The 19,212-nt window shown below is 76.3% G+C and overlaps 1 protein-coding gene across 1 annotated transcript; it reads left to right on the top strand.

Moving 5' to 3' along the window:
- Window positions 1-579: 579 nt before the first annotated feature.
- On the top strand, window positions 580-19,198 carry LOC135327127 (protein capicua homolog; the record flags this gene model as incomplete). Its single annotated transcript, XM_064504708.1, is given in 13 exon segments — window positions 580-782; window positions 1,690-4,722; window positions 10,287-10,436; window positions 10,541-10,718; window positions 10,798-10,927; window positions 12,793-12,975; window positions 13,962-14,124; window positions 14,849-15,036; window positions 15,933-16,158; window positions 16,250-16,350; window positions 17,183-18,095; window positions 18,098-18,283; window positions 19,068-19,198. Coding segments are annotated over 12 exon segments (5,547 nt in total), but the record flags the coding sequence as incomplete, so codon positions are not given.
- Window positions 19,199-19,212: the final 14 nt, after the last annotated feature.

Here is a 19,212-nt window from a genome sequence, read left to right as displayed (position 1 = left end):
GCTCCCGTCAGCCGCCGCGTCGCGCTGCCCGGCGGGGAGAGGCGCGAACTACAACCCCCGGCGGGCTTTGCGCGGGGCCGCGGGGCATGCCGGGAGCCGTGGCCGCCTCCCTTGCCCGTGAGGCCGGCCGCGGAGGACCACCGCTCCCAGGCGCCCTTGCGCGTCCCCCCCTCCGCCCCTCTCCCCCGAGGCATGCCGGGAGCTGTAGTTCCCGCCGCCCGGCTGAGGCGGCGCCGCGGCGGAGCGGAACTACCCGTCCCAGCAGGCGCCGCGCGGCGCCGCGCTTCCTCCTCGCGCAGCGCCAGGTAAACAAGTCTGGGCCTAGCCTCGCCCCGCCCCTCGGCGGCGGCCATTGGCTACTGTATGCCCTGCGCCGCCCCGCGGCCCCCGGCCGCGCCTCGCCATTGGCTACTGTAAGTGCCGCTCGAAGGCGGAGGGGCGGGCCCGGCGGCGGCGGCGCCCCGCCCCCGCGCGGCGGCGGTTGGCCGGCCGGGATGACAGTCTGGGGGGGCGGGCCGAGGCCGGGCCGTGCTGCGCGCCGGTTGGCCGCGTGCCACGCCAGTCGGGCGGTTGTGGCCGGCGATTGGCCGGCGCCGCCAGCTGGTCCAGATTCATTCACCATTTTGTCGGTTGGAGTAAAAGGGGCTCGGAGGGGCCGAGAGGGGCTCGGGCTGGACCATCCCGCGGGGGACAGGGGGGGCCGGGCTGTACCAACCCCTCCGCAGAGGGGGGGGAGCGGGCTGCGCCGGGCTCCCCCCTCGCACGGCGGGGGGGGCGAACAGGTAACGGGGGGGGGCCGCTGGGAGGTACCAACACCCCTGAAACCGGGGGGGGGGAAGGTTGGGACGTACCAACTCCGCCCCCACGAAAACTGCAGGGGGGGCCGTGGGGGGGCACCGACACCTCCAAAACGGCGGGGGGGCCGGACACCCCCCCAAAAAGGGAGTGTCACTGGGAGGGACCGGCCCCCCCCTTATTTTTTGGGGGGTGGGGGAATGGGCGGAGCCACCCCCCACCGGGAGGGGGGTGCTGGGACGTAACCCTCCCCCGGGAATGGGGGGGGTGTTTTGCCCCCCCCTCCGGGTTTACCGGTTTGGGGGGGGCGGGAGGTACCACCCCACCGCTGGGGGGGGGATGGCAGGTTCCACCTGCCCTTCCCTGGGGGGGGGGGTGACGGAGGGGTTGGGGGGCAGCCCGGAGCCGGGGGGGGGGCTGGGGCAGGGGGGGGGAGAGGCCTGGCTGGGCCGGGCCTGGGGGGGGGCCGCGAGCGGGGGCCAGTCCCCCCCCCCAAATGGGCCAGTTCATCCCCCTCAGGGGCCGGTACCCCCCCAAAGTGCCCCCCAGGGCCTATTTGTCCCCCCAGAGGCTGTTCTGCCCCCCAAAGTGCCCCCCAGGGCCAATTCCCCCCCCCCAGGGGCCGGTTCCCCCCCCCAAGGGGCCAGTTCACCCCCCCAGGGGCTGTTCCCCCCCAAAGTGCCCCCCCAGGGGCTGACCCCCCCCCAAGGGGCCAGTTAACCCCCCCCAGGGGCCAGTCCCCCCCCCAGGGTGCCCCCCCAGCCCGTGAGGCGCCCACGGGCCCAGCCCGGGCATTTCGGTGGCCCCCCGGGGCCGGTGTTTTGGGCGGGGGGGGCATCATCCGGGGCTCCCCGTGTCGCCCCCCCCGCCAACCAATCTCCCCCCCCCCCGCAGGTCCCCGAGGCTGAGCCCGGCCCGGCGGGAGGAAGATGAAACCGGTGAGGAAGGCCGGCAGCTCCTCCTCCTCCTCCTCGTCCTCCTCCTCGACGTCCTCGTCCTCCTCCGGCGGGCGGCTGCCGCCCTCCGGCCGCCCCAAGGCCCCCAAGCGCCGCCCGCCCGAGGGCGCCGGGGGGGCGAAGGCCGAGGGCGAGGAAGACGGCGGCGAGGAAGCCGCGGCGGCGGGCGGCAGCCGCAAGACGGCCACCTTCAAGGCGCGGGCGCCGCGCAGGAAGGCGCCGGCGGGCGGCACCGAGGAGTGGAGCGGCAGCGAGGGCTCGGGGCCCGGCGGCGACGACGAGGCCGAGGCCGAGGCCGAAGGCCCCGGCGGGCCCTGCCCCTCCTCCAGCACCGACACGGCCAGCGAGCGCTCGGCCGACGACGAGGAGGCCGGCGGGGAGGCGGCGGCGGCGGCGGGGGGGCCGCGGCGGCTGCGGGCGCAGCGGGTGCTGGCGCGGCGCCGCGGGCTCTTCCAGCCGGCCGTGGTGAGGCCGGCGCGGCGCGGGCCGGCGCTGGCGGTGCAGTTCGCCGGCGAGCCCGGCCTCACCTACTACGAGGGGCCGCCGGCGGCGCGGGACGTGGTGCTGGACGCCGTGCCGCCGGCCGGGGCGCTGGCGCTGGGCACGGCCGTCTGCGCCCGCCTGGACGCCCGCCGCGGCGCCTACGGCGAGGGCACCGTGGTGGAGATCGGCGCCAAGGCCGCCTCCTACAAGATCCGCTTCGCCCGGCCCGGCCCCGGCGCCCACCGCGACTCCGCCTGGGTGCCGCGCTCCGGCCTCCGCCTCCTGCGCCCGCCCTGGGGCCGCGACGAGGCCGAGAAGCCGCCGTGGGGCTGCGACGAGGCCGAGAAGCCGCCGTGGAGCCGGGAGGAGGCCGAGAAGCCGCCGTGGAGCCGGGACGAGGCCGAGGAGCCGTCCTGGAGCCGGGAAGAGGCCGAGAAGCCTCCGTGGAGCCGGGACGAGGCCGAGGAGCCGTCCTGGAGCCGGGAAGAGGCCGAGAAGCCTCCGTGGAGCAGGGAGGAGGCCGAGGAGCCGTCCTGGAGCCGGGATGAAGCCAAGAAGCCTCCTTGGGGCAGGGGGGAGGCCGAGAAGCCTCCGTGGAGTCGAGAAGAGGCCGAGAAGCCTCCGTGGAGCAGGGAAGAGAGTGAAGAACCGTCCTGGAGCCGGGACGAAGCCAAGAAGCCTCCGTGGAGCCAAGAAGAGGCCAAGAAGCCTCCGTGGAGCAGGGACGAGGCCGAGAAGCCACCGTGGAGCAGGGACGAGGCCGAGGAACCGTCCTGGAGCCGGGATGAAGGCAAGAAGCCTCCGTGGAGCCGGGATGAAGCTGAGAAACCTCCTTGGAGCCGTGATGAGTCCGAGAAGCCTCCGTGGAGCCGGGAGGAGGCCGAGAAGCCTCCATGGAGCCGGGACGAGGCCGAGAAGCCTCCATGGAGCCGGGAGGAGGCCGAGAAGCCACCTTGGAGCAGGGACGAGGCCGAGAAGGTGCCATGGAGCCGGGATGAGTCCGAGAAGCCTCCATGGAGCCGGGACGAGGCCGAGAAGGTGCCGTGGAGCCGGGACGAGTCCAAGAAGCCCCCGGCTGCGGACGGCGACGACGAGGAGGCTCCGGGGCCGGACGCCAAGCACCCGGAGGACGCCGAGGTGTCCAAGATCAGCGCCGGGGCGCGGGCGGAGGAGCCGCCGCCGCCGCCGCCGTCCGCCCCGCCGCCCCCGCCGCCCCCCAAGTCGCCGTCGCGGCTGAGCCCGGAGGCCGGCGGGAGCCGGGGGCCGTCGGAGAAGGCGTCGCCGGCGCCGGGGCGGTCGCGGACGCCGCTGACGGCGGCGCAGCAGAAGTACAAGAAGGGCGACGTGGTGTGCACGCCCAACGGCATCCGCAAGAAGTTCAACGGGAAGCAGTGGCGGCGGCTGTGCTCCCGCGAGGGCTGCATGAAGGAGTCGCAGCGGCGCGGCTACTGCTCCCGGCACCTCTCCATGCGCACCAAGGAGATGGAGAGCCTGGCCGAGGGCGGCCGGGCCGCGGCGGCGGCGGCCGGGCGGGAGGGCAGCGCCGAGTTCGAGTGGGACGAGACGTCGCGGGACAGCGAGGCCAGCGGCAGCGCCCGGGGCGACTCGCGCCCGCGGCTGGCGCCGGCCGCCGACCTCTCGCGCTTCGAGTTCGACGAGTGCGAGGCCGCCGTGATGCTGGTGTCGCTGGGCAGCTCGCGCTCCGGCACGCCGTCCTTCTCGCCCGTCTCCAACCAGTCGCCCTTCTCGCCGGCGCCGTCCCCGTCGCCCTCGCCGCTCTTCGGCTTCCGCCCCGCCAGCTTCAGCCCCGTCTCGGCCTCCCCGGCCCTGCAGCGCGCGGCCGCCCGCAGCCGCCACGTCAGCGCCGGCGGCCCCAAGGGCGAGGGGCCCGGCCCCGACCCGCCGCCGCCGCCGCCGCTGCCGCCGCGCGGCCGCCACGGCTCCGGCCTGGCCGCCTTCCCGCCCGGCCTGGCCTTCACGGTGCCCGTGAGCCCCGGCAAGCGCCGCGCCGAGCCGCCGCCGCCGCCGCACCGCGACGCCGAGCCGGGCGCCGACGGCACCGCCGCGCTCCGGGTGCTGTCGCCGCCGCCGGGGCCGCTGCTGCTGTCGCCGCCGGCGGGGCTGACGGCCGAGCCGGGCCCGGCGGTGCGGCGGGTGCCGGCGGTGCAGCGCGACTCGCCCGTCATCGTCCGCAACCCCGAGGTGCCGCTGCCGGAGCCGCCGCCGGAGCACCGGGCCGGGCGCGAGCCGCCGCATCGTCCCCCCGCCGCCGCCGCCGCCGCCAAGCTGCGGGCGCCGGTGCCCATCGCCGTGGGGCGGCCCCACGGAGGGGGGGCCGTGGGGCAGGGCCCCCCCGGGCCGGCGGCCCCGCTGCAGCCCGTGGCCTTCCACCCGTCGCCGGCGGCGCTGCTGCCCGTGCTGGTGCCCGGGGACTACGGCGGCCCCCCCGCCCCCCGCAAGGAGATCATCATGGGGCGGCCCGGCACCGGTAGGGCCCCCGCGGGGGGGGGGCGGGGGGATGGGGGGCGGGGGGAAGGGGGATATGGGAATGGGGGGGGACGTGGGAATGGGGGTGCGGGAATGGGGGGGACAGGACATGGGAACGGGGGGGTCCCGCACCCCCTCGGGCCCCACGCGTGTGGGTGCATGGCCGGGGGGCAAGACGCGTGCGTTGGTGTGTGCTTAGCGTGTTCGTGAGCTCAGCCCACGTGACTGCCGCGGGCCGTTAGCGTGTTGGAGCTGTGTTGGCGTGTCGGGGGTCTCTTAGCGTGTCCCAGCCCGTGCTTCACGCGTGTGTTGTCGGGCTCGGCGTGTTGGAAGCACCTTGACATGTTGTCGCCGGTGTGTTACACGTGTGTTTGAGGCGTGTTGCGGGCCGGGTGTGTCGGTAGCACGCGTGTTACACGCGTGTCACGGGTGTGTGCCGCGTATGGGCGCTCCCCACGCGTGCGGCAGCGGCGTGGACGGCGTGTGGCAGGCCGGGAGCGCGGCGTGTGCGTGTCCCCACCTTCACGCGTCTCCCCCCCGCCTCGCGTGTCCCCACGGGGCCCCACGGGCGGGCGGGCACTAGGACCCCACGGGTGGCGCCGGCGGCGCTAGGACCCCGCGGGCAGCATGAGGACCGCGCGGGTGGCGCCGGCGGCGCTAGGACCGCGCGGGTGGCGCCGGCGGCGCTAGGACCCCACGGGTGGCGCGGCCGGCACTAGGACCGCGCGCGCGGCGCGGGCGGGCGCTAGGACCGCGCGCGCGCCGCCCTCACAGCGGCCCCGCGCGCGCCCCTCCCTCCCCCCCCCACACCGCGGGCGCGGCTTCCCTCCCCCCCCCACGCAGCCGCGCGCGCGCGCGCGCGAGGGGCGTCGCCAGCCAATGGCGCCGCGCGCCGCCCGCCCCCGCCAGCCAATGAGGAGGCGCCGTCGGCCTGACGGGGGCGTCCGGGCGATGCGCGCGCGGTGGCGTTTGGGGGGGGGGGGAGGGGGCGGGGCCGGGCGTGCGTGACGCGGCGGCGCGCGCGGCGGGGCGGGGGGGGGGGCGGTGGCGCGGCGCGCGGCGCTGGGGGGGGGGGGGCGGGGGGGCCGCCCTTGTTCGCGCGCCGGCGGCGAGCGCAGGGAGCGGGACGGGCCCCGCGCGCCGCCGCCCCCCGCCCACGCCGCGCGGCCCCGCCCACGCCGCCGCCCCGCGCGGGGGGGGGCGGGCTGAGGGGGGGGGCGACGCTTCCCCCCCCCCCCGCCGCCCCGAGCGCGCCCCCCCCCCCTTCCCCGCCGCCATGTCCTCGACGGCGCTGCCCCCCGCGCCCCCGCGCCGCGGCCTCGGCATGTTCGGTCAGTGACGGGGCTGGGGGGGGCGCGGGGCGGCGGGGGGGGGGGCCGCCGGACGCCTGGGCCCCCTCGTGGCGCGCGGCGCTCGGACGCCTGGGTCCCCCGGGGGGGGGGAGGGGAGGGGAGGGGGGGGCGGCGTGGGGTGAAGCGGGGGCAGCCGGACGCCTGGGCCCCCTCATGGAGGGGGGGGGGGGACTCGGACGCCTGGGCCCCCTCATCGGGGGGGGACTCGGATGCCTGGGCCCCCTCATGGGGGAGGGGGGGCTCGGACGCCTGGGTCCCTCCTTGGGGGGGGGGAAGTGGGGGCAGCCGGACGCCTGGGCCCCCTCGTGGTGTTGGGGGGGGGGACTCGGATGCCTGGGCCCCCTGGGAGCGGGGGATGGGGCAGCCGGACGCCTGGGCCCCTGGGGGGGGGGATGCGGGGTGAGGCGGGGGCCCCCCGGACACCTGGGCCCTTGGGGGGGATGTGGGGGGGCGGAACGGGGGTGGGGGGGCGCCCGGACGCCTGGGCCCCTCGGTGTGGGGGAGGGGGGACGTGGGGCGGAGCAGGGACCCCGGACGCCTGGGCCCCGTGGGGCGATGCGGGGCGGAGCAGCCCCCGGACGCCTGGGCCCCTGGGGGGGGGGGCCGTAGGGCGGAGCAGCCCCCCCGGACGCCTGGGCCCCCCCGGGGGCGGCTCTGCGCTGCCTCAGTTTCCCCCCGGGGGGGGGGTTGGCGGCCCCGTCCCCCCCCGTCCCCCCCCCGCGGGGGCTGCGGCGCCCGGCGGAGGAAGCGGCAGAGCCGGCGCTTCCCGGCAGCGCGACGGGGCCCCGCGGCGACGGGGGGGGGGACACGCGTCGTCACGTGGGGCCGGGCGGCGCGGGGGGCTCCGTGCCGGCACACGCGTGTGATGCCGTCTCACACGGTTGCAGCACACGCGTGTGCTGTACCGTGGGGCACGTGTGTTGCACGGCTCCGGCACACGCGTGTGGTGCCGTGTCGCATGGCTGCAGCACATGCGTGTGCTATGGGGCAGGACACGCGTGTCCCGCAGCTCCAGCGCATGCATGTGATGCCGCGTGACGTGGTTGCAGCACATACGTGTGCTGTGGTGCAGGACACGCGTGTCACACAGCTCTGGCACACGCGTGTGATGCTGTGTCATGCGGTTGCAGCACACGCGTGTGCTGGTGCCATGTTGTGTGACTGCGGCACACGCGTGTGATGCTGTGTCATGTGCCTGCAGCACACGTGTGTTACAGTGCAGGGCACGTGTGTTGCACGGCTTTGGCACATGCGTGTGATGCTATTTTACATGGTTGCAGCACACGCGTGTGCCGCAGCACAGCGCACACGTGTCGCACGGCTCCGGCACACACGTGATGCCCGTTTCAGCACACGCATGTGCTACAGCGCAACACACGTGTCGCACAGCCCTGGCACACGCCTGCAATGCCGCGTCACGCTTGCAGCACACGCGTGTGCCACGGTGCCACATGGGTGTCCCGCGTCGCGCGGCTGCAGCACACGCGTGTGGCGACGCTCCCTGGTCGCTGCGGGTGTGAGGGCGCCGGCTGTGCCGCTCCCCGCGGGTGTTGCGTTGTTGGGTGTCCTGGCACGGTGTTGCGTGCATCCCTATGGGTGTTGCGTTGTTGGGTGTCCCGGCACGGTGTTGCGTGCATCCCTATGGGTGTTGCGTTGTTGGGTGTCCCGGCACGGTGTTGTGTGCGTCCCCATGGGTGTTGCGTTGTTGGGTGTCCTGGCACGGTGTTGCGTGCGTCCCCATGGGTGTTGCGTTGTTGGGTGTCCCGGCACGGTGTTGCGTGCATCCCTATGGGTGTTGCGTTGTTGCACCGCTCCCCACGGGTGTCTCAGCACGGTGTTGCGTGCATCCCTGTGGGTGTTGTTGCACCCATCCCCGTGGGTGTCATGTTACCGAGTGTCCCGGCACGGTGTTGTGTCCATCCCCATGGGTGTCGCATTGTTACAGCCATCCCCGCGGGTGTTGCGTTGCTGAGTGTCCCAGCACGGTGTTGCACCGCTCCCTGGGGCTGTTGCGTTGTTGTGCCTGTGCCCGTGGGTGTCCCAGCACGGTGTTGCCTGCATCCCCACGGGTGTTGCGTTGTTGCAGTGCTCCCCGCGGCTGTCGTGTTATCAAGTGTCCCGGCACGGTGTTGCATGCATCCCCGCGGCTGTTGCATTGTTGCACCCATCCCCACAGGTGTTGCGTTGTTGAGTGTCGTGGCACGGTGTTGTGTGCATCCCCGGGGCCGTTGCATTGTTGCACCACTCCCTATGGGTGTCCCGACACGGTGTTGTGCGCATCCCTGTGACTGTCGCGTTGTTGCACCCGTCCCCACGGGTATCGTGCTGTCAAGAGTCCCGGCACGGTGTTGCACAGCTCCGCGGGGCCGTCGTGTTGTTGCACCCATCCCCACAGGTGTCACGTTACCGAGTGTCCCGGCACGGTGTTGCCCGCATCCCCAGGGCCGTCGTGTTGTTGCACCGCTCCCTATGGGTGTCCCAGCAGGGTGTTGCCTGCATCCCCACGGGTGTCATATTACCGACTGTCCTGGCCCGGTGTTGCCTGCATCCCTGGGGCTGTCGCGTTGTTGCACCCATCCGCACGTGTGTCACTTTATCGGCTGTCGTGGCACGGTGTTGCCTGCATCCCCACGGGTGTCGTGCCGTTGTGCCCATCCCCATGCGTGTCATGTTACCGACTGTCCCGGCCCGGTGTTGCCTGCATCCCCGGGGCCGTCGCGTTGTTGCACCCATCCGCACGTGTGTCACTTTATCAGCTGTTGTGGCACGGTGTCACCCGCATCCCCGGGGCCGTCGCGTTGTTGCACCGCTCCCCACGGGTGTCACGTTACCGACTGTCCCGGCCCGGTGTCGCCCGCGTCCCCGGGGCCGTCGCGTCGTTGCACCGCTCCCCGCGGGTGTCACGTTACCGACTGTCCCGGCCCGGTGTCGCCCGCATCCCCACGGGTGTCGCGTCGTTGCACCGCTCCCCACGCGTGTCATGTTACCGACTGTCCCGGCGCGGTGTCGCCCGCATCCCCACGGGTGTCGCGTCGTTGCACCGCTCCCCACGGGTGTCACGTTACCGACTGTCCCGGCGCGGTGTCGCCCGCATCCCCACGGGTGTCACGTCGTTGCACCGCTCCCCACGGGTGTCACGTTACCGACTGTCCCGGCGCGGTGTCACCCGCATCCCCATGGGTGTCGCGTCGTTGCACCGCTCCCCACGGGTGTCACGTTACCGACTGTCCCGGCCCGGTGTCACCCGCATCCCCATGGGTGTCGCGTCGTTGCACCGCTCCCCGCGGGTGTCACGTTACCGACTGTCCCGGCCCGGTGTCGCCCGCATCCCCACGGGTGTCGCGTCGTTGCACCGCTCCCCGCGGGTGTCACGTTACCGACTGTCCCGGCGCGGTGTCACCCGCATCCCCACGGGTGTCGCGTCGTTGCACCGCTCCCCACGGGTGTCACGTTACCGACTGTCCCGGCGCGGTGTCACCCGCATCCCCACGGGTGTCGCGTCGTTGCACCGCTCCCCGCGGGTGTCACGTTACCGACTGTCCCGGCGCGGTGTCACCCGCATCCCCACGGGTGTCGCGTCGTTGCACCGCTCCCCGCGGGTGTCACGTTACCGACTGTCCCGGCGCGGTGTCGCCCGCATCCCCACGGGTGTCGCGTCGTTGCACCGCTCCCCACGGGTGTCACGTTACCGACTGTCCCGGCGCGGTGTCACCCGCATCCCCACGGGTGTCGCGTCGTTGCACCGCTCCCCGCGGGTGTCACGTTACCGACTGTCCCGGCCCGGTGTCACCCGCATCCCCACGGGTGTCGCGTCGTTGCACCGCTCCCCACGGGTGTCACGTTACCGACTGTCCCGGCGCGGTGTCGCCCGCATCCCCACGGGTGTCGCGTCGTTGCACCGCTCCCCACGGGCGTCACGTTACCGACTGTCCCGGCGCGGTGTCACCCGCATCCCCACGGGTGTTGCGTCGTTGCACCGCTCCCCGCGGGTGTCACGTTACCGACTGTCCCGGCGCGGTGTCGCCCGCATCCCCGGGGCCGTCGCGTCGTTGCACCGCTCCCGCCGGCCGTCGACGCGGGGGGGGGGCCCCCCATCCCCCTCCCCATCCCCCTCCCCACCCCCCTCCCCAACCCCCCTCCCCAACCCCCTCCGCGGGGGGGTCCCGGGCGTGCGGCTCACCCCCCCCCGGCGCTTTCGTCCCCCCCCCCGCAGTGTGGACCAACGTGGAGCCGCGCTCGGTGGCCGTCTTCCCCTGGCACTCGCTGGTGCCCTTCCTGGCGCCCAGCCAGCCCGACGCCTCCCCGCAGCCCCCCGAGGGGCAGCCGCCCGTCACTCACCCCGCCGCAGCCAATCAGAGCAAAGGTGAGCGCCAGGGCCCGCCCCCGGGGGGGGGGGCACACCGAGGAGGGGGGGGAGCGATGGAGCAAACTGACCCCCCCACCCCACCCCCACCCCCGGTCCGGCAGAGCCCCCCGAGTCGGCGGCCGTGGCCCCTGAGCCGCCCGGGGGGGGGGGCGGCCCGTCGCGGCCCCTGAGCCCCCCCCCGGCGGCGGCGGCCCCCCCCGGGGAGCGGGGGGGCGGCGAGGACGAGGCGCCGGGGCCCCCCCGGCTGGACAGCGAGACCGAGAGCGACCACGACGACGCGTGAGTGGGGCGCGGGGGGGGGGGGGGGTCACGCGCTGTGGGGGGGGGCTCACGGCTGCGTGTCCCCCCCCCCCCCCAGGTTCATCTCCATCGCGGCCCCCGAGCTGCCGCTGCCGCTGCCCCCCGGCAAGCGCCGCACGCAGTCGCTCAGCGCCCTGCCCAAGGAGCGCGACGGCCCCCCCGACAAGGACGCCCGCAGCCCCAACAAGGTGGGGGGGGGGGACGGGACCCCCCCGCAATGGCAGGGGGTGGGTGGGGCCCCCCCCCAATGGCAGGGGGCGGCCTGGAGCCCCCCCTGCGCCGTGGGGTGGATGGGACCCCCCCCATGGCATGGGGCCCCCCCAACAGTGTGGGGTGGCCTGGACCCCCCCCCATGGCGTGGGGCAGATGGGCCCCCCCCCATGGCATGGGGCCCCCCCTCAATGGCGTGGGGGGGGCCAGGATCCCCGGGAGGGGCAGCCAGGCCCCCCCTTGGGGACCCCCCCATAGCCCCCCCTTGGGGACCCCCATGGGACCCCCCTGCCCCCCTCGGAGCCCCCCCGAACCCTCCTCGGGGACACCAGCCCCCCCCATCATGGGGCAGCAGGGGGCGTGGCTGCCACCACTGACTCCGCCCAGGGGGCGTGGCCAAGCCTCTTGCTCCACCCCCACCATGCCCTAATGGAGGAAGGGGGGGGTGACTGGCCCTGAGGGGGCGTGGCCAGCTCCATGCCCCGCCTCCCACCCGCCAGGGCTGTGCCCGCCCCTCAAAGGGGCGTGGCCACCCTGGCCCCGCCCACCGGGGGGTGTGGCCAACCCCCCTCCCCAACCCCAGCATTGTGCCCATCCCTCACCCTGGTGGGGGGCGGGACTTGTGCGCCCTGGCCCCGCCCCGGGGGGGGTGTCCACAGTGTCCCCGCCCACCAAGGGGCGTGGCCAGCATCCCTCCCTCCCCTCCCCAGCCCCAGCGGTGCGTCCGTCCTTCACCCTGGCTGGGGGGGTGTGGGACTTGTGCACCCTCTCCCTGCCCCGGGGGTGTGTCCACCCCTAGCCCCGCCTTCTCGGGGGTGTGTCCATCCCTGGCCCCGCCCCTGGGGGGGCGTGTTCTTCCCTGCCTCTGGGGGTGTGTCTACCCCTAGCCCCGCCTCCTCAGGGGTGTGACCATCCCTGGCCCCGCCCCTGGGGGGTGTGCCCACCCCTAGCCCCGCCTCCTTGGGGGCGTGTTCTTCCCTGCCCCTGGCCCCTGGGGGTGTGTCCACCCCTAGCCCCGCCTCCTTGGGGGCGTGTTCTTCCCTGCCCCCACCCCCAGGGGTGTGTCCCTGCCTGGCCCCTCCCCACGGGGGGGCGTGTCCCTGCCTGGCCCCTCCCCACAGGGGGTTGTGTCCCTGCCTGGCCCCTCCCCACAAGGGGGGGGCGTGTCCCTCCCTGTCCCCGCCCCCGGGGGTGTTTTCCTCTCAGCCCCTCCCCACGGGGGGGCGTGTCCCTCCCTGTCCCCGCCCCCGGGGTGTGTCCCTGCCTGGCCCCTCCCCACAAGGGGGGCGTGTCCCTGCCTGGCCCCTCCCCACGGGGGGGGCGTGTCCCTGCCTGGCCCCTCCCCACGGGGGTGTGTGTCCCTGCCTGTCCCCGCCCCCGGGGGTGTTTTCCTCTCAGCCCCTCCCCACAGGGGGGCGTGTCCCTGCCTGGCCCCTCCCCACAAGGGGGGCGTGTCCCTGCCTGGCCCCTCCCCACGGGGGTGTTTTTCTCTCAGCCCCTCCCCACGGGGGGGGCGTGTCCCCGCTGCCCCTCCCCACAAGGGGGGGCGTGTCCCTGCCTGGCCCCTCCCCACAAGGTGGGCGTGTCCCTGCCTGGCCCCTCCCCACGGGGGTGTTTTCCTCTCAGCCCCTCCCCACGGGGGTGTTTTCCTCTCAGCCCCTCCCCACAAGGGGGGGCGTGTCCCTGCCTGGCCCCTCCCCACAGGGGGGGCGTGTCCCTCCCTGTCCCCGCCCCCGGGGTGTGTCCCCGCTGCCCCTCCCCACAGGGGGGCGTGTCCCTGCCTGGCCCCTCCCCCCGGGGGGGGGTGTCGTGCCCCCCCCCCCGGCTGACGCTGCCCCCGCAGCGGGAGAAGGACCACATCCGGCGGCCCATGAACGCCTTCATGATCTTCAGCAAGCGGCACCGGGCGCTGGTGCACCAGCGGCACCCCAACCAGGACAACCGCACCGTCAGCAAGATCCTCGGCGAGTGGTGGTACGCGCTGGGCGCCCGCGAGAAGCAGAAGTACCACGACCTCGCCTTCCAGGTGCCGCCGCCGACGGGGGGGGGGGGACATGGGGGGGCCTTGGGGGGCCGGCGGTGCCGCCGTGGGGCAGGACGGGGGGTCCGGGGGGGCTATGGGGGGCCGGCAGTGCTGCCGTGGGGCTGGCCGGGGGGGCCTGGGTGCAGGCAGAGCCGCTGTGGGGCTGGCTGTGGGGACGGGGGGGGCCTTGGGGTGCTGAGGGTGCTGCCATGGGGCTGGCTGTGGGGCCGGGGGGGTCTCGGGGGGCTGGTAGTGCCGCTGTGGGGCCGGCTGTGGGGCCGGGGGGGTCTCGGGGTGCTGGCGGTGCCGCTGTGGGGCTGGCTGGGGGGTCTGGGGGGGTCTGGGGTGGCCTTGGGGTGCTGGCGGTGCTGCCATGGGGCCGGCTGTGGGGCCGGGGGGGTCCCGGGGGGCTGGTAGTGCCGCTGTGGGGCCGGCTGGGGGGTCCAGGGGACCTGGATGGAGTCCTGGGGGCCGGGGGGGTCCCGGGTGCAGGCAGTGAGCCGTGGGGCAGGTGAGTAGGGGGCTGGGGGGCCCGGAAGGGGTCCTGGGGGCTGGGGGGGGTCCTGTGATGCCGGGGGGGGGTCCCTGGGGCTGTGGGGGGGTCTTGTGACGCTCTGGGGGGGGTCTGTGGGGATGGGGGGGGTCCCATGGGGGTGAGGGGCGCCGGGGGGGTCCCGTGGGTGTCGGGGGGGGGGTCTCACCCCCCCGTGCCCCCCCCCAGGTGAAGGAGGCGCACTTCAAGGCCCACCCGGACTGGAAGGGGGGTGGGGGGCACGGGGGGGGTCCTGTGGTGCTGGGGGAGCACCGTGGGGGTCCCGTGGGTCCCGTGGGGGGTCTCACCCCCCCGTGCCCCCCCCAGGTGAAGGAGGCGCACTTCAAGGCCCACCCGGACTGGAAGGGGGGTGGGGGGCACGGGGGGGGTCCCGTGGGTGCCGGGGGGGTCCCATGGGTGCCGTGGGGGGGTCTCACCCCCCCCGTGCCCCCCCCAGGTGAAGGAGGCGCACTTCAAGGCCCACCCGGACTGGAAGTGGTGCAACAAGGACCGCAAGAAGTCCAGCTCGGAGGCCAAGGGCCCGGGGGGGGCCGGGGGGGGCCCCAAGGAGCCGCGCGAGCGCAGCATGTCCGAGACCGGCCCCGCCGCCCCCCCGCCCGGTGAGAGCCCCCCCCCGGCGCTGCCGCCCCCCAACAGCCCCCCCGACTGCTGCTGCCCCCCCCCAGCGCTGCCACGGCCTTGCTGACCCCCCCTGTGCCCCCCCCACTGCTGCCCCGTTGCCCCCCCCATGGCCTTGCTGCCCCCCCCAGCGCCCCCATGTCCCCACTGATCCCCTGTCCCCCCCCCCGTGGCCCCACTGTCCCCCCCAGTGCCCCCCATCTCCCCCCCATCGTCCCTGGTCGCCCCCCCAGCCCCCCCCCGCGGCCCCACTGCCCCCCCCGGTGCCCCCCATCTCCCCCCATCGTCCCCACTGACCCCCTGGTGCCCCCGCGTCTCCCCCCCGTCATCCCTGGTGACCCCCCCCTGCCCCCCCCATGCTCCTGGTGCCCCCCAGGCACGGCAGACCCCCCCCCGTCGTCCCCACTGCCCCCCGGTGCCCCCCAATGGCCCCCCCCGTGCCCCCCCTTGTTCTCTTAGTGCCCCCCAGGCGCAGCTGACCCCCCCTTTGCTCTCCCCTTTGCCCCCCCTGCCCCCCCTCACTGTCCTGCTGCCCCCCCAGGCGCGTCGGACCCCCCCCATGTTCCCCACTGCCCCCCGGTGCCCCCCAATGGCCCCCCCCGTGCCCCCCCTCGTTCTCTTAGTGCCCCCCAGGTGCAGCTGACCCCCCCGTTGCTCTCCCCTTTACCCCCCCTGCTCCCCCTCACTGTCCCGCTGCCCCCCCAGGCGCGTCGGACCCCCCCGGCCTGGCGGGCCCCGAGGGCAAGGGGGTGCTGGGGGGCGCCGGGGAGCGGCTGCTGCCCGGGGGGGGGGCGCCGCCCCCCCGGCCCCGCGCCTTCTCCCACAGCGGGGTGCACGGCCTGGAGGGGCCCCCCCCCGAGCGCGACGGCCAGGCCCTGCACGAGCTCGCCCAGGTGCGGGGGGGGGGGGGCACAGGGCGCCGGGGGGGGCACACGGGGCTGGGGGGGGGGCACATGGGGCCGAGGGGGGGGTCTCGCATGGGGCCGGGGGGGTCTCACGGGGCTGGGGGGGGTCGCATGGGGCCAGGGCGGGGGACATGATGCTGGGGGGGGGGGGCACACAGGCCTGGGGGGGTCTCGCATGGGGCCGGGGGGGCACAGGGCGCCGGGGGGGGCACATAGGGCCGAGGGGGGGGGTCTCGTATGGGGCCGGGGGGGTCTCATGGGGCTGGGGAAGGGGGACATATGGGGCCGGGGGGGGCACACAGGCCTGGGGGGGTCTCGCATGGGCGTGGGGGGGGGGCACATGGGGGCTCAGGGGTCTCGCACGGGGCTGGGGGGGGCCCCTGGGGTTTGGGGGGGGTCACACAGGACCGGGGGGGTCTCATGGGGCTCCAGGGGGGCTCGTGGGGCTGGGGGGGGTTGCATGGGGCTCCGGGGGGGGGTCACATGGGGCTTGGGGGGGTCATATGGGGCTCTGGGGGGGCCCATGGGGTTTGGGGGGGTCATATGGGGCTCTGGGGGGGCCCATGGGGTTTGGGGGGGGTCTCATGAGGCTGGGGGGGGTCACAGGGGGTCTGGGGGGGTCACTTGGGGTGTGGGGGGGCGCATAGGGTCCAGGGGGGTCACACAAGGCTGGGGGGGGTCTCAGGTGGCGTTTGGGGGGGTCTTATGAGGCTGGGGGGGTCACTTGGGGTCTGGGGGGTGACACGGGGTCCGGGGGGGTCACACATGGGTTTAGGGGGGTCACACGGGGCCAGGGGGGTGCACAGGCATTTGAGGGGGGGTCACAGAACAGGGGGGGCCATTTTGGGCCCCCCCTCACCGCCGTGCCCCCCCCCCCCCGCCAGATGTGCTCGGGGCCGGCCCCCTACGGCGGCAAGGCGGGGGGCCCCTACGGGGGGGGTCCGGGCCCCTCGGGGCCGCCGCCGGCCCCCCCCGGGGAGGGGGGGCGCCCCCCCGCCGTGCCCCCCCCCGGGCGGGCGCCCCGCTCGCAGCGAGCGGCCAGCGAGGAGATGACGAGCGACGAGGAGCGCATGGTCATCTGCGAGGAGGAGGGCGACGACGACGTCATCGGTGAGGTCACCGCCGCGGGGGGGGGGGCCGGGGGGTGTCCGGGGGGGGCTGACCCCCCCGTGTGCGTGTGTGCGTGTCCCCCCCCCCCCAGCGGATGACGGGTTCCCCCCCGGGGACATCGACCTCAAGTGCAAGGAGCGGGTCAGCGACAGCGACAGCGACGGCTCCTCGGGGGACGAGCGGCGCCCCAAGGTGCGCGGGGGGGGCCGGGGGGGGCCCGGGGGGGCACGGCTTGGTTCTATGGGGCTGGGGGGGCCCGGGGGGTGTACAGCTGGGCTCTATGGGGCCAGGGGGGGCCGGGGGGCACGGCTGGGCTCTATGGGGCTGGGGGGGGCCGGGGGGGGCCCAGGGGGCACGGCTGGGCTCTATGGGGCTGGGGGGGGCCCGGGGGGCACGGCTGGGCTCTATGGGGCCGGGGGGGCACGGCTGGGTTCTATGGGGCCGGGGGGTGTACAGCTGGGCTCTATGGGGCTGGGGGGGGCCCGGGGGGCACGGCTGGGCTCTATGGGGCCGGGGGGGCACGGCTGGGTTCTATGGGGCCGGGGGGGCACGGCTGGGCTCTATGGGGCTGGGGGGGGCCCGGGGGGCACGGCTGGGCTCTATGGGGCTGGGGGGGCAGCACAGGGGTCTGGCTGGGGGCACTGCAGGGCTCTATGGGGAGCTGGGGGGGTGCTGGGGGTCAGGGCAGGCCTCTATGGGCTGGGGGGAGTCTGGGGGGGCAGCAAAGGGGTCTATGGGGCTGGGGGGGTCCATGGGTCAGTACAGGCCTTTAGGGGGCTGGGGGGGCCCTGTGGGGCAGCTCAGGCCTCTATGGGGCAGGGGGGCAGTAGGGGTCAGGGCAGGGCTCTATGGGGCTGGGGGGGCAGATGGGGGGGGCCGGGGGGCAGCGCAGGGCTCTATGGGGCCAGGGGAGCCCCATGGGGCAGGGCGGGGGTCTGTGGCTTTGGGGGGGCTCCGTGGGCCGGGGGGGCGGATGGGGGGCTCCCGACCCCCCCCAACGCCCCCCAACCCCCCCCCGTTGCAGGGCTTCCCGCGGAAGCTGTTCTCCCCGGCGCTGCCCCCCGGCCGCCCCCCCCCGCCGCCCCCCCCGGAGCTGGAGCCCCCCCCCGGCCCCGAGCCGCCCCCCCCGGCCAAGCCCTACGGCCCCTTCGCCCCCGCCCCTGCCCCCCCCTACAAGGACCCGCGGGCCGGGGGGGCCCCCGCCGCCGCCCCCCCCCGCCCCGCCGCCCCCCCGGCCAAGCGCTCCGAGCCCCCCCCCCGCCGCAAGCGGGCCGACAGCGCCGGGGGGGCCGAGGCGGGGGGGGGCAGCGGCGGTGGGGGGGGCGGTGCCCCCCCCTCGGTCATCGCCGGCGCCCCCCCCCCGGCCGGCGGCGCGGTGGGGGGGGCCGTGCTGCAGGCCCTGGTGCTGCCCGAGCGCCCGCCGGGGGGGGGCCCCACCCTGGCCTTCGCCGCCGCCGCCCCCCCCGCGGCCTCGGGGGCGGGGGGGCCCGGGGGGGGGCCGCCGGGGCGCCCGGCCCCCACCGCGGTCACCAGCGTGCTGAAGCCGGTGAGCAGCACCCCGGTGCCCATCGCCAGCAAGCCGCCCCCCCCGCCGCGCCGCAGCCCCCCCCCGCCCGACGCCAAGGCCGCCCCCCCCGCCGCGGGGGGGCTCGTCGCCGGCCTGGTGGTGGGCGGCGGGGGTGGGGGCGGGGGGGGGCCCGGCCCCCCCTTGGCCGTGCTGCCCCCCGGCGCCGCCCTGGCCCCCCCGCTGTCGCCGGCGGGGGGGGGCGCGGGGGGGGGCCCCAACGGCCCCCTGCCCCTGGGGCTGCTGCAGCCCCCCGGGCTGCTGCCCGCGCCCCCCCCCGGCAAGGCGGGCGCCATCGCCCAGGTGCAGTACATCCTGCCCACCCTGCCCCCCCCCGCCGCCGCCGCCGCCCCCCCCAAGCCGCCCCCCCCGGCCCCGCCGCCCCCCCCGCCGCCCCCCCCGGCCTCCACTTCGCCCTGCCGCCCCCCAACGGCAAGGTGCTGGCGCCCGGCCCCCCCGGCCCCCCCGCGCTGCCCCTGCTGCAGCCCGCCCCCGCCGCCCCCCCCCCCGCCGCAGCCCCCCCCGGCGCCGCCGTGGCCGTCGTCGGCTCCGCGCCCAAAGGTGCCCGCGGCGGGGGGGGGGCTGGGGGGGCCGAGGGGGGGCTATTTTGGTGGGATGTGTGGGGCTGGGGGGCTTTATTGGGGGGGATATGTGGGGCTGGGGGGCTTTATTGGGGGGACATTGGGGTTGGGGGGGCTGGGGGGCTGAATTTGGGGATTATGTGGGGCTGGGGTGCTTTATTGGGGGGGTATGTGGCTTTGGGGGGGCTGGGGGGCTGGATTGGGGGGTTATGTGGGGCTGGGGGGAGCTGGGGGGCTGGTTTGGGGTTTATGGGGGGCCAGAGGGCTGGGGGGGACTGGAGTGGGGGGACATGTGGGGCTGGGGGGCTTTATTGGCGGTGTATGTGGGGCTGGGGGGAGCTGGGGGGCCGGTTTGGGGGGGATACGTGGGGCTGGGGGGAGCTGGGGGGCTGGATCGGGGGGCTCTGTGGGGCTGGGGGGCTGCATTGGGGGGTTATGTGGCTTTGGGGGGGGCTGGGGGGCCTGATGGGGGGTTATGTGGGGCTGGGGGGCTGCACTGGGGGGATTTGTGGGGCTGGGGGGCCATAGTGGGGGGCTATATGGGGCTGGGGGGCCAGGTTGGGGGGTGATGTGGGGCTGGGGGGCTGTCCTGGAGGGATCTGTGGGTCTGGGGGGGTCTCTGTGGGTCCAGGAGGGTCTGCGGAGGTCAGGGGGGGTCTGTGGAGGTCCGGTGGGGTCTGTGTGGGTCCGGGGGGGTCGCCGTGGGTCCGGGGGGGTCGCCGTGGGGCAGGATCGGTGGGTCTGACCCCCCCGTCCCCCCCCAGCCCAGGCGCCGTCGCCCGTCCAGGCCGCGGGGGCCTCGACCCACCTGGTGCCGGGGAAGGTGCTGGTGCCCATGGGGGCCCCCCCCGCCGCCGTGCGCCCCCCCGCGCCCCCGGCGCCCCCCCCGGGAAAGGTCAGTGACCCCCC

Source organism: Dromaius novaehollandiae, unplaced genomic scaffold (genome assembly GCF_036370855.1).
Source record: "Dromaius novaehollandiae isolate bDroNov1 unplaced genomic scaffold, bDroNov1.hap1 HAP1_SCAFFOLD_251, whole genome shotgun sequence".
Classification (NCBI taxonomy): Eukaryota; Metazoa; Chordata; class Aves; order Casuariiformes; family Dromaiidae; genus Dromaius; species Dromaius novaehollandiae.
Note: the sequence above shows the minus strand (reverse complement) of the source record. Positions and strands in the feature narration are given on the sequence as shown.